The following is a 15,312-nucleotide window of genomic DNA, read 5'->3' on the forward strand; positions in this document are numbered from 1 at the left end:
AATTATAACTAGCCCATTTCGGCCTAGTCTTTTTTTTTTTTTATTACCAGTATAAAACAAAATTTGAGTCATATATAATCAGATCATGTATGTTTCTTAGCACTGATTATAATTTCAATATAAGAACAGCAAAGCGGGCTGTTGCCATTTTATTCATATATAACCTAGAGCTATATGGAAAGAATAGTAGCGTAGAGAGTAGAGACGTCTGGAACCTAACACTTTATTACATCAGTAGTTTAGCAATATAAAAAGTAGTGTTTAACATGGGTGTGGGAAAAATGGGTTAATATTAGATATTAATAAACATAAGAAGATTCCCTTTGATTTGTTTTGAAAGTCTTGTCTCGCATTGCCATTAGCCGTGTGGATCAGTTAGCTCCTGGGGATAAAAAAAAGGAATATTAGAGTTATCCAAGAAATTCATCCCCACTGATCTATATAAACTATATTTATTTGTATGCATCACAGTTAATAAAATGTTATTAGAGATCTAGTGTGTTCGGCTATTCGCTTAGAGATATAGATCTAATTCTGATTAATTTTAAACAATGTTTAGGGAAAACAAAAACCATATCGTACTGTTACAGAATCCACACGACAGAGGGCACTGTTGTCTCATTTCCTGCATTTGGCAATCGTCTGCTGTTGCTAGTTCACAAAAGTTGTACTCCTCATTAAACGTCTGGTCTTGACATGGTCCTGATACCAAAAATAAATAAATAAATTGGCAACAATGAGGCAAGGTTGCTGAGCGCTTGACTTTCGAACCCGGGAGCGCAATTTCAACAAGAATAAAAATTTAAGCAATGTTTCAGAAGGAACTAATGATACTTACCTGAAGTCAGGGCCGGATTTAAGGGAGGGCATGCGGGGCTACAGCCCAGGGGCCTCCACAAGAAACGCGCCTCCATGAAAGAGAAAAATATATCGGAATTTCGACGTGTCAGAACTTAAAATTATTTTTTCCCCCTCATTTTTAACGCTAGCACTTTAAATCTTAGGTCAGGTCTTGATTAAGACTTGTCCGCTTGTAGTTCTAGCATGCTCGGAATTTGTAAATACAGCTCCGGATTTACGGCAGTGCGTCTACTCAGCGCCTTACCCTCCACAAACTTCAAGGTATACCCTTTTTAAAACTAAAATATGCATATTAAATATATTTTAAAAAAAATGGAAAGTGAGGTAAAATACTCTAGCACATTATTTCTTTTTTTTCTAAAGATATACATGTAAGTATTTTTGTGGATTTTTATTAAAGCTTTCGAAAGAATGTTGGGGCCCCTGCCAGACGTCAGCAATGCCACAAATTAGGTCTAGAGATTATACAAGCAGAGTGGTGGTATGAGTAGATCTGCATCGCATGGCGGATATTTTGGTATACCCGAAGTCACATATAGGACATAGGTCTATGTTTGGCTAGGGATTTAAAGACAGTCCGCCCAGTTTAAAATTGAGAACATCTCTAGTTTTTGAAAACAAGAGAGAGAGAGAGAGAGAGACAGAGAGAGAGAGACGGATTCCCCTTGTTTAATCCATAGTGCGTAAGCTCCAATGTCCCTATTTTCAAAATGATACAACCGATAAAGTCAAAGCCACTTACTGTCGCAATTTGGGCCAGTGTTGAATTGGCAGGCGCACGTGCATGTTAGTGTGTCGAGGACTCCTGCTGTCAAATTAGCCGCTGTGCATGTTTTTCTGCAATCTGTAAGCCGAAATAAACAAAAAGTTTAACTAGAATGTACTAGATCTTTAATAGTTTTTAAAGATTTCAAAATAAGCATACACAAATTTTTTTGGAAGATATGCTGATCCAAATTCCAAATACATATTTGTAGCTACATTATTCTCTCATTTTGGCGATATGCACTTCTAACTTTCAATTATTTTCACCTATCTTACAACAGTTTCCACAATGATAAATAAATAAAAGCATTTATTTCGCTTTGGTAAACGTGTATGTGAGAAGGGCAAAGACTGTCGACGCCTCAGCATACCAATCAGAGGCGCATTGAGCAAAACGTGCGCCGCCCCCCCCCCCCCCATTTTCCAAGAACATCACATAGAAACTTAGGCTTATAAATAAACAAAATTGCATAAAAATATAATACAAATTACCCAAATAAAATATCCACAAGGGCAACGTGCCCCTACGCCCCCCCCCCCCCAACCATGCCACCGATACAAAGGGATTGCTGAATGTGACTAGGACCAACGCATACTCAATGAATTTATATTATTGCTTATGATAATCATATTAATTTAGCTGTAACAATTCATAGATATACCATACTCTTAGCTGACTCAGGCATCCCATTTCACGAAGAGCATTTGGCAAAAGCTCCAACATGCGTTTTTTCTAGCTTGTTGACTTTTAATTTTCATGTCTGTATGATAGACAAGGTAACATATTTCTCCTAAATTGGGGTAGGGGCGATTGAATATATCGCTTTGTTCAGACTCCTTTTCGATAGCAAGGAATGAAAAGTTAAATCGCCGCTGCCCCATCTATATCATCCCAAGGCGATGCCCAATTCTCTAAAGAGAGCACACTCATACAGGCGCTCAGTAAACACAACTCTGCCCGAGTCGGGTGTCGAATCTCGAGCCCCCCTCATAGGTAGCCAAGCCAAGCCAAGTGCACTTAGCCTCTCGACTATGCTTCCCACCAAAATATAAAGAGATTAACTCTTTTTCTCCTAACTGACGATGCCAACGTTGATTTGACCCCAATTAAAGTAAATTGATTTTGGACTTATAAACTTTAATTTGTGTTGTGCAAAAAGAGCATGCATTCTCATGTGATTCAATACCAAATATAACATTTTCTAATATTTTGTATGATAACAAACAAAAAAGTTATTGAAGTTTAATCGGATAGTGAAATACAAATGAGCAAAATGATTAATACTTTCGAAACGAGGAAAATAATTACGGAGAGAGAGAGAGAGTTAAAGGACCGAGAAGGCCCAGAGGAGATCTCACCATATGGTAGAATCTGAAGTCCTCGTGATATTTAATTTCATTGTTAGCGAACACTTTTATAGAATGGACTATCAAACCATCAAAGTGACTGGCAAACCTGGACCACTTTGTGAGGAACACTCGATACCCCCTACCCCCAATCATTCATTAACAGTCATTCATTTCCAAAGTGTCTCGTTAACTTACCACAAGTTCGCTGTTCTGTTTGACTACAGGCAGCTGAAAGTTAAGAACGACAAAGTCTTTACCATGGCAGTATTGGTCACATATTGTTATTATTATGGTTATCTTGTCTTATCTTATGAGCTATATGGGATTAGGAAGGCTCGACGAGAGGTTGATGTTATAACTAAGTCAAACAACAATTACAAGATAGTTGTTATGGAGTGCGTGCGTTGAAGTTAGTCTATTATACAGCATCTGTTTATCAAACACATTAGTCTGTTAAACCCTATAGTTGGGTTTTGATTTTCTTTCTCTTAACTTGTATCGGCAGGTTGGATTTGCACTTTTATATCAATCAGTATCATTACTAACATTACTTGGTGACTCGATGGTCGGGGCTTCAACCGAGTCCAATTCCCCTGATAAGAAAGACTTGTTCGGTTAGCAGGAGGATTCAGAGTAGAGTTCTCTGCGTTGTTCTCTGTTTCGCTTTGAAGCGAAGGTGTCGCATTCCTGGAAGAACCTTCTCTCTGCACAAGGGGTCTCACATTTTCTGCGAAAAAGTCTTTTCTTAAAGAGACTGTTTCTTCTTGGCCCGTAGATGTTCTGATAAGAGCGTATTGAGGGTTGCTGTTCACAAGCTCTACCTCCTCTGTTAAAAAGCCATACTTAGAGGATCTATTATTTCTTGTTAACAACACGGGACCAGGTGATGTTAACCACGTTGGTAGGGATGTTTCAGAACTACTTCTGCGATAGAATCCAAAGAGTCTCTCGTGTGGAGTTTTATTCGTTGCCGTACACAGAAGTGACCGAATTGAGTGCAACGCGTCTTGTAATACTAGTTCCCACTGAGACGTACTCAAGTCCTGGGAGTGTAAAGCTAAGGTTATAGCTTTCCAAAGACTACTGTTCCGTTTCTCTATTTGACCATTTCCTCTTTCATTAAGATACTTCTGTACTTCAGCAGACATAAAGGAAGTACCACTGTCGGTATGGACATAGGAAGGAAGCCCGAATAAGGCGAAAAACTCATTAAGGCATTTAATAACAGTAGCAGATGACATATCTGGACATGCACATGCAAAAGGAAACCTAGAGAATTCGTCGATCATGGTAAGTAGATATTTATTGCGAGTGCTGGGCTGCCCACACGTCAACAATCACCTCTCTTCTATACTGACCAGATCCAAAAGGGATTGAGAGGGTCGCACGGATAAACTTACCTACCTGTACAGTTAATAGTTTGTTCGCGTGTTTATTTCACGAAACAAGCGTTTACAGTGCTCTTGATATCACATATGACAAAAAAAAGGGAGGGGGCGACGCATTAGTTCTTTTCTTTAATAATCTGCCTAACTAGAAAGTAATAAGAAAGTTAGAGCTACGACTAAAGCCATAGGTCGCAAATTGCACCCCCTGCCAAAAACATCCTGCGGGCGCCCCTGCGTCCAGCTCATATCCATGTGCTAACCCAGTGTTTCTCAAACTGTGTGCCGCGGCACACTAGTGTGCCGCAGAAGATTTGCAGGTGTGCCGCGGGAGTTTCTACAAATATTTGAAATTTATACACCACATGTCTGCCGAATATTAAATTTGTATCCTACGTTGAGATGACATCCCCACTTGCAAACGATCAGTAATAGTAACACGAACTCTTTTCTCTGTCCTGATAAATCGGAACTTTACATTATAACGGAAAGGGGTGTTAGTTATTCAGGTTATAGAATTTTCGACTATACATATATATTGTTATAATGACTCAATTGTAGGTCGCCCTAGCAGACGCACAGTAGTTCTTAAATTGGTAACGATAATAATAAGCGATTGTGTTTCATGTAAATTTTTTACGTGCATGCTAATAATAACAAATTATTACTAAGCATTATTCATTGTTATCCATGGAGAAATACGTTAGCAAGAATAAAACTGCGAAAGTGTTAAATGAAAAGCAAGGAACCAAACGAAGGTACAAGGAAGATTGCATCGGATATGGTTTCATATCTTCTGGACCTGAAGATGTTCCATTGCCATTCTGTCTGATCTGCAATGCAACTCTATCGAATAAGACGCTTGTTCCAATCAAATTGAAGAGACACTTGGAAACAAAACATCCAGCTGTAAAAGCGCAACCGAAGGAATACTATGAAAACATCAGGGCTTAACAAAATAGACAAGCTAAGAACCTTACGAACTACCTAAAGCTGCCAGAAAAGGGATTAATAGCAAGTTATAAGGTTGCTCAGTTATTAGCAAAACACAAGAAAGCGCACTCAGAGGCTGAATCATTGCACCAGCTTTAGCAATAGTTGTTGAAACTATCATAGGACCCGATGCCACCGAAAAAGTTAAGAAAGTTCCTTTGTCAAATGATACTATCTCGCGCAGATTGGAAGACTTATCGTCAGCTTTAAAAGATGAAATCTGTGAACACTTTGACGCTCCTGACAATGAAGTGTCTCTGCTGTGGTCTCTTCGAGTTGATGAATCCAATAATGCTAACGGCAAAGCCCAGCTGATAGATTTTATTTGGTTCATAAAGGATGAAAAATGTGTCAACGAATTCTTATTTCGCAAAGACTTGCCAACTACGACCAAAGGCGAAGGTATTTTCAATGTGGTGAACGAGAACATTTTCCTCTTCAAACTACAAAGTGGAGAAACTGTGTCAGCGTTTGCACCGATGGCTGTCCTTACATGCAGGGAAATAGAAAGGGATTTATCATTCATGTCCGTCAAGAAAATCCAAACCAATTAGTTGTTCACTGCATGATCCATAGAGAAGCTCTTGTCTTCAAATCTTTGCCGAAAGATTTGATGTCTATTCTGGATCAAGTTATTGAAGTTGTAAACTTCATCAAATCTCGACCGCTTGCATCCCGACTTTTCTCTCAGCTCTGTGAAGCAATGGATTCAGACTACAAATGTCTCCTGTATCACACCAATGTTCGTTGGCTCTCCGGGGGAAAAGTGTTAAAGCGTGTCGTTCAACTCAAGGTTGAGCTGATTTCATTCTTGGAGGCTGAAAAAAAAAGGCTTTGGATTTTCTATTCATGGCGAGATCTGGTGTGTTAAGGTGATATTTCTCTCTGATTTATTTGACAAACATCATTACTGCATCCTTAAAACTGAAGTCATTTGGTGAAAAATTGTCGTTGTACGTTAGTAAGATCTCGAAAGAAGTCTTCGACTGCTTTCCTACTTACAATAAATGTGATTCAAATATAGAAATCACCCCCAAATTCTGGACTCTTGGACACTTAGGTACACGCTGCAGTCAGCATTGCAGCATTACTTTTCAACAGTTGGAAGTAATGAATATGGATGGGTCAGCTATCCTTTTGGAAACAATGAAGCTACAAATCTTACAACTGAAGAAGCAGAGAAGCTCATTGATTTAAAAAACGAGGCGACTCTTATGTCAAGTTTTGCCGAGAAAAGCCTGGATGTGTTTTAGATTTCAATCAACAAGTTATATCCTGCAATCAGTTTAAAAGCAATCAAAATAATTATTCCATTCGCATCTTCATGGTTTTGTGAGTTTGGATTTTCAGCACTGACTGAAATCAAGTCCAAGAAAAGAGAGAGCCTTCTTACAATAGACGATAAAATGCGAGTTTGTTTGTCGATTTTGGAGCCTAGATTAGATCGCATTTGCTCTAAAAAAAAAAAAACAGGCACATTTCCTTCACATTAAATGTAATACTTAAAAACAGGTAAAATAAATGTTTATTTTATTATAAAAGATCTGTTGTTCTTCCTGGTATGCCGCGAATTTTTTTTAGTTTTTTAACTGTGCCGGCAGACAAAAAAGTTTGAGAAACACTGTGCTAACCTAATCATGAATGTTAAAGACTTAAAACCTGCCAAGTCGTTGGCAACACTTTTACATGCTCTAATGGCGCTAGGGAAGAGAGAGCACGTGTACGACATTGTCCTACATGGAATTAAAGAAATGTGCCTTCATCTGTGTGTCTTTCAGAGTATTTTATAAGGTTTTATTTTTGTATTTCTAAATTATGGGTCAGTGTTTGATGCATTATTGCTACTTTACTTTTTAGTCTTCTATGCTGAAGTGTCTCTAAATGAAATGCGTTTATTGAAAGTACACATAGACTAACTACACATAGTTCCTAGTCCTATGTTTATTTCAGTTAGCAAGGGGCGCAATTCAGACCTTGTGGGCAGATGATGTAAAGGTCATCTGTTTCTGTGGCCTACGGTTAACGAAGGGCTCTTGTGGCAAGCGCAACGACCTAACGCCTTTATTTTTCCCCAACTAATGTCAGGTACCCATTAGAGCTGGGTGGACTCAGATGCGCCCAAAGATCCCGAAATTAAAAATTCTAGTCTTCACCAGGATTCGAACCGGGGACTTTACCGCTCAGCCACCGCACCACAGTATGACTAGTTAAATATAGAAAATTTGTACAAGGTAGGTCATAAGTAAAAATGTATCGTAAATAGATACAGCACAACACATAGACTTGTGTTATGGAAGTAATTTGTATAGGTAGATGACCTTACAGTAGACATTGTTATTGTTACAGTAATCTCGGACACGTTTCCTTGGATACGTTTTTTTGTTGTTTTGACAGATCGACTGTTCTGTAAGGATCCAATTTCCGATTATTTCCAACTCGCCCCAGAATAGTTGTGAATGTAAATCTATGTACCGTAATCCAATATTTCTTTGTCTTCTCGTAAATCTAGAGTTACTTCTCCTGAAAGTGTATTGTGCCTACAAATTGATCACAGTTAGCAGTTTGACGTCACATAAAGTAAGAACAATACCCCAGGTGTTAAAGAGATAAATGAGAAGAAGATTCAGCTAATTAACACTCTTGTCTTATACTTACCACATAGATTGTTGTCACAGAATGAGGAGGGACTTTCACAGCTTGAACAAACTGGTCCATATTCAAAATCAAATATATCGTGAATGCTGAAATGTAAAAAAATAAATATTATGCGTGTATTTAAAATCTATATGTGAGCAGGTCAGGCAGGCGCGAGTGGATAGAGAGGACCTATTATCTGCTGCTCAACATTAAAATTTACCTAACAGTAGGCAGATGTTTGCGCTACTGGGTGGGCTCATCTGTGACACCTCAGTCTACGACCAAGGGGCTAGAGTCACCTAAGTAACCAGACAACTAACTATACTAACTCAACTAAATGAAAACAAGATAACAAACTTTAGTTTACAATAAATAAAACAAAAAGAAACTTTATTTACATACAAAAATAAATCAATAATAAAAAATAATATATACACTAACACTACAACTGAACTCAGCAACTAACTAAAACCCTCTAAACCCACATCACTAACAAACTAACCAAACCAACTATCTAACACAAACTGATCAAAACAACTATCTAACTAAATCACTAAAACTACTACACTATAGACCTGGATCTACAATAAACACACTACAATAAACTAGTCTCTAGATCTACAATATCCTACTATTACACTCATAACACTAACACTAAAACAAGAATATCTTATCCTTAGGCTCAGTACCTTACTATTCACTAAGAACAGAACTGAGAAACAGACTATAAATATAACTAAGTTTACTAAGGCGATAATAAAGAAACAAAATAACACTGGCTTAAGCTTCCCTAGAATTAGATCTAGAATAGATCTAGAGAAACAATAACAAAACTATCAATAGCAGAAACAAAGTAACACTACACTAGCTTCCCTAGAATTAGAATAGATCTAACAACAGCAGTTATAAACAGCAGCTATTGGCAGTAATATTCAACAGCAGCAGCTAAAAGCAGCAGTTAAAAGCAGCAGTTAAAAGCAGCAGTTAAAAGCAGTAACAATAGCCTGCAATACATAAATGCAAAACTATATTAGTATATTAGATCTATATTCTATTAGGACTGATGGACGCCGCCATCTTCCGTACAGCATGTTGCCAACTATTATGACAAATAGTCCAAGTAGAAAATAAAATAACTACCTTACACATAGTATAGATCTAGTAAAAAATATAAAATATTTCTACACTTACAGGCCGTCCCAGGTACAGGAATAAAAATATAATTAGATGACAGACCACAACGATCTTCAGCTGTCACACAGACAGATATGGTACTGACCACTGGTCAAATGTACACTCAGCTGTTTTTAAAACAGCGTGGCATCACTTTTTATACACAAAAAGCGGAAGTACAAATAATGTTTGGCACTAGCCTATAAAAATAAAATATATAAAAATATAGCTCTGGGAGTGCAAGCTCACATATAATTTTAACAGCTTCAATATTTATTTAGTTGAAATAAACTATCAAAAACAAAACCTCCACATTTTACAGATTAAATAATACAAAGTCCTACCTTCCGCGGTAACTGCACACTAAGATGTGATAGGCTGTGTTATTCAGGGCTATATTAAAACATCCCACACTTGCTTGTTGAGCGTTCATCATCTATAGTAAAAAAAGAGAAAGCATGTCATCGATGGCTTACGATAAACTAACAAATGAACATAGACTTAAACAGTGTTTCCCAAACTGTGTTCTGTGGAGTCCAGTGGCGTAGCTAGGGTGGGTGCAGGTGAGGTCCAAATTTGAACCCCCTCCTCCCCCCCCCCCCCGAGCCACCACTTGAGGGTGGGCCAAAAAAGTGTCCGAAATTTGTTGTTTTTTTTTACATTAAATATAACACCATTATCTCATGTCATGATGTCGAAGGTCAAAATGCAGGGGCCCCCAAAGAGGTCAAGCCCCCAGGGCCTCCAAATCACCAGCTACGCCAATGGTGAAACCCTAGTGAGGCCTGAATAAGTGTTCCACGAGCCTCTGGAATAATGAACTAGCACGCCCCCTTAATTTTAATAAATGAGTAAGTCATAAGTAAACACATGTTGAAGTTTCCCAATAGGAAAGCGTTGGTGTGAGTTATATTTATTTGTTATCAAAACTTTGTGATTTACTTTTGCTCTTATCTGTATTTCTTTTTCTAGAACGCCATTTTAATCTAAGCGTTCATCCATAGAATTATATATATTATAAAATAGACTGGACATGGAGATCTTTTAACACTACAAAAAATGTCGTGAAATTTATTTTTTTTAAAGTTGAAACAAGACGTTGTTTTGTAAAAGAGTTAGTGGTGATTTTTTTTCTCAACCCTAACCAATGTAACATATAATTTAATTTTTAGATCTAGATCTAGTAATTGAACATCAAAAATAAGAGTACTCTAGTCTCATAATTGTTATTTTGAAATTGTTAGATACATAATCTAGAAAGATCTAGGTAATCAATCTATTTGAATGTGAATTTGAAAAAAAACATGAATTATTTGAAACATTATCTCAATGGAAAATAAACAGGAAATGGCTTTGTTTCATATATTTGCGTGAATATATAGTTTTGTGATCAATAGCCCATTCTAAAGAAAATCCAAGAAATGAGTTTGCATTATTTCTAAACGTTGAAAGCTAAAGATCATTACTTTTCTGAGACAGAAAAGATTGATTGGGGGGACTTTCATTACAACTTCAAAAAGAGTAACGTACATAAATATCTCTATATATATATGTCTGTGAATCAATCAGTCGCGGATAAGAATTTGTTTTCGATTTCCATTCTAGATATAATATATAAAACTCTATGGTTTAAACTTTATTTTTGTATAAATCATTGGAACAAACTGAGACTTTCATACTCAAAGTTTAATCGCAGTTATTTCCTCTTTGTTCACAAATTTGATTTTTAGTTTGAGGCTACGAAAAATAACTTCTGCTTCTTTACACCGGGTACACCCAAAAATGCAGCTATTTTTAGATTTGTCAGCATTTTATGAAAATAATGAAATAGTACATACAATTTTTTTTTTGGTTATACGCATAGGGCGCAACTATCTTCTTTTATGAAGCGACGTATTTAATTCAAAAGATAGCCTACTATTTTTTAAAAAATGTATAAAAAGTTCAATATGTCACAGATTTCATAGGACCTTATAAAATGACATCAATTGGCATCGTTCCACAATTTCTCCAACCCCGAGGTTTAACTTAATTTCAGGAGCAATAACTCACATGTCTAAAGTTTCTACACCTATTCACAGGCGAGCACGCTTTCTCATCTCGTATGAATACACGTTTCTCCTGTTTCCAAGCGGCAAGGATGGTACCGATAGGGTTCTCCTGACTCACAGTCCAACCAAAGTTGTAATTGAGCTCTTCTTCCGTAAAGTTCGCTAAAGGTCTCCAACGGTTACGACTGATTCTGTACAGGATGCTCCGGGCTTGCTCGGCCATTGTTTCACTCCATACCTATATAAAATACTCATATATTTATATGAATGAAAATATTGCCGTGAGATTTATAACAAATGACTACTCAAGTTTGATTAGAATAACACCATTAGTAAAGTAACTAAACTTAGAGAGACACTTCAGGACAGAAGACTTAAAAGTAAAGTAGCAATAAAACACTGAACCATAATTTACAAAAACATAACCAAATTCTAATGAAATACACAGAAAGACATAAAAAAAAAGGCACATTTCTTTCTCCAAATGCTTGGATAAATTCGTGCGAATGCTCCTTCTTCCTTAGTTCCATTAGAGCATGGAATGGGTTGCCCGAATCAACCAGGAAAACCATCGACTTGGTGGCGTTTAAGTCACTGATTAACCTGATCGGGGAGTCAGGCTCCATGAAACACGTAGGGTGTACTTATCTTCTTTTTTGAAGTAACCTTCCTGTTATTTAAACAGTTTAGGGAAAATTTGATTACAACGTAAACCAAATAATACAAATATTTCTTAGAAATGCGATAGATTTGTTGAGTCTTTTTGCTAACAAATGCTCCGTTTTTGAATCAAAATTGATCTTAAAATGAGGCCTTCAAAAATTTTTAAAGATTAACCCTAAGACTGAATTTATTGATCCTAATTGGAAATGTTTTTGATTTCCCTTTTTTTTTTCATTTAAAACAAGAAAATGACACAGAAAAAAAAAGACAAAAAAAAACAACAACACAAGACAATGAGATGTATTCATTGTACTTTGATCTCTCACGATCCCAAGGCAACAAGTATCGCCGGTACAAGCAAAGTTCGAACTATTGACCCACACTATCGTCATATAACTTTTATGTTTCGGTCATATTAATTACAATGTACAAAGCTTCTATCAACTCACTCTGTCCGGTACAATGTTTGTACACGTTATTTCTCCCATTTCTTACTCTCGGAACAAATTAAAACTTTGCACGATTTTTCATTGACACAAATTAATAAATTAGTGATAATTAATTAATTTAGTTTGATAGTGATTGGCCTACTGGAAATAAATCTTACAGTGCTGATATATAAGACTATAAATATACAGTTCTTACCTTTAGACGTGTCTAATGTGTTGTTGTTGTTTTTTTTTAAGTATTTTTTATATTTGCTTGTTTTAAATTGTTACATTCCTTGAGTTGCAATATTTTGTAACATTTCGACTTAACACTGCAATGATCTTCTGCTCTATAGAATTAAAAATTTTAGATCAACTGAGAAGTCGGGTGTTGTATCTTTGAGCTAGACTTAGTAGGCCTACAGTTTGTCAAAGAGCACTCTCGAATTCGATATAGATACTAACCTAGAACCTACTAACCCCTCCAACTTATTGTGTAAGGAGCTTACATTGTCTGCTACGATGGAGAGAAGTCCTATTGTCTTGTTATGTTATCTTATATGATACAGACGTTACTTCAAAAAAGAAGATGATTACGTCCTACGCGTCATGCATTTAGTCATGCATATTAACCAATGACTTAAAATTCTGCCAAATCACTGGTTTTCCTGGCTAGCTCAGGCAACCCATTCCATGCTCTAATAGCACTAGGGAAGAAGGAGTATTTGTACAAATTTGTCCTAGCATATGGAACGAGGAATGTGCCTTTAATCTTCTATTATACTTCCCCCGTATTCCTCCTCTATCTTCTTATCTTACAGACGTTACGTCCAAAGAGAAGATAATTACGTCCTACGCATTTTATGGGTTAATCCAGTTTGTTTGTTTGTAAAATGTTTTACATATTTCGGATGTTGCTTCAGAGTTAAGGATAATCTACAGCCTAGCCCTAACCTCCCGCAGGACGATGGGGGGTGGCAGCGGGCAGGGTATGAACCCGGGATCATCGAGACGGCCGAACGACAGTCCAGCGCGCATGGTGGGAAGCGTGGTCGAGAGGTCAAGTGCGCTTGAGGTTGGCTTGGCTTGGCTACCTAGAAGGGGGCTCGAGGTTCGACACCCGACTCGGGCAGAGTTGTGTTTACTGAGCGCCTAAAGGCAGCACGGAAAACCAACTCCTAGATACCCCCTTCCCCCCCCCCCCACTGGTCCACAAATGAGATTGGAACAAAAGCGCTCTGAGCATTACATAAGCATGAAAGTAGCGCTATATAAACGCTATAATAATAATAATATAATAATAATAATACCGCACGACCAGGCAGCCATCTAAGTTGACCCCATGCACCCCATAGTAGCAGCTGTACGTAGATCTAATACCATTTGTGGATAATAAATATAACAGCAGTTACTGTAACATCTATAACTATAACCACTGCTACTATATCTATAACAACTATACAACAGGTAAAACAATTACTAAAAAACTAAAACTATAAAAAATTGTAACTATAACAAATGCAGCTAGAATTACATAAAGGGTTCTCAATATTGAGATAAAACATTTCATACTGACCAATTTATTCATGTTGGATATATTCAACTCAGCGGCGAGATTTGATCTGTGTTGGTTGTGGAGCTCTGTTATTAGTTCAGAGTGCATGATGTTACTTAATACTGAAGACAGCCAGCATGCTGGAACAAAACAGACAAAAAATCGTACACTACAATGTAGTTTGGATGTACAATACTATAAAGGTCAAGTGCTTCGATTTCGTTAGTTGTAGCAAATAATGTAGGTCAAAGCTTGGTCTACATAGCCACGAACACGTCTGACTTACTTACTTAGACTAAGGTCCTCTCACGCCGTTCGGCGCATTGGGCGCCAAGCTGTCTCCATTAAGATCTGTCACTGGTAATGTCTGAAGCCTCCTCCCACCTGGTGTCCACTGCTCTGAGGTCCTCCATGAAGGTGTTTCGCCAAGTTATACGAATACGTCCTGTTTGCGCTTTCCTCGTATTGGCCTCCATGTCATCGCAACTCTTGGTATGCGTAATTCATTTTGTCTGAGAACATGTCCCGCAAACCTCATGCGATGCTCTGTCACAACCTCACTAAGTGTTCGACTCCCAGTTCGGCATAGGATTTCCTTGTTTGAGACCCGATCTGTGTAACTGACTCCCAAAATCCGTCTCAGCCATTTTTGTTGAGCCACATTTAGTCTTTTCTCAATTTTGGCAGATAACTTCCATGTCTCACATGCATAAGTTGCTGTTGGGATGACGATTGTGTTGAGAAGGTGTATTTTTGTCTCGAGCCCAATGGCTTGGCTTGTCCAAATAGGCTGCAGCCTTTGGAAAATGCTCCCTGCCTTTCCTATACGGCACGCTACATCGTGGTAAGCATCCCCATCGTTTGTTATGATGCTGTCAAGGTATGTGAACTTGTTCAATTCTTCAAGCTTTGACTTGCCAAATCTGATGGGGCACCCTTTGCTTTATATCCCACTCGCAAAATTCTAGTTTTATCCAAGTTTATGCAGAGGCCAATTTAGGGTGCTTCTTTATCTAGGCTCTCCGCAATTTCTTGCATGCATTTATTTGTATCCCCGAGTAGTGCAACGTCATCGGCGAAGTCCAAGTCCTTCATTCGGTTTTGTTCACGCCATGAACACATCAAAACTCTTTCTTAATCTTCCAACTCGAAGACAGAAATTATTGAAAGATTAAGGAAGAGCGCAATGTTTCAAGTGATGACCCAGGCCCATGGTTAGTTTAAATAATTTGCCACATGTATCGTAGACAAAAGAAATGTCTGCCGGTTGCCGTTATGAGTTTTGTTTTTTAATTTACTATCTGCGCTAGCTTTAGTGAGTGGCCTTCGTTTGGGTTTCAAATGTATGATTACTCCAGCTGTCTGGGAAGCCAATTGCCGTCAGGTTACTCATCTTTTGTTATTACGCCAGTCAGGGCCGGATTTAAGCCTGTGGAGACTCAAGCAAAGTT

At 37.7% G+C, this 15,312-nt stretch overlaps 1 protein-coding gene across 1 annotated transcript; it reads right to left on the reverse strand.

Moving 5' to 3' along the window:
• Positions 1–13,999, reverse strand: LOC106067455 (cysteine-rich venom protein Mr30-like). Its single transcript, XM_056036116.1, has 8 exons — positions 13,883–13,999; positions 11,217–11,453; positions 9,509–9,600; positions 8,010–8,095; positions 3,172–3,204; positions 1,604–1,705; positions 583–702; positions 1–382 (listed from the first exon to the last, which is right to left on the reverse strand). Exons 1-8 carry the CDS (start codon positions 13,967–13,969, stop codon positions 372–374), a joined length of 768 nt encoding a protein of 255 aa, XP_055892091.1. The 5' UTR covers positions 13,970–13,999; the 3' UTR covers positions 1–371.
• Positions 14,000–15,312: the final 1,313 nt, after the last annotated feature.

This window comes from Biomphalaria glabrata, chromosome 7 (genome assembly GCF_947242115.1).
Source record: "Biomphalaria glabrata chromosome 7, xgBioGlab47.1, whole genome shotgun sequence".
Taxonomy (NCBI): domain Eukaryota; kingdom Metazoa; phylum Mollusca; class Gastropoda; family Planorbidae; genus Biomphalaria; species Biomphalaria glabrata.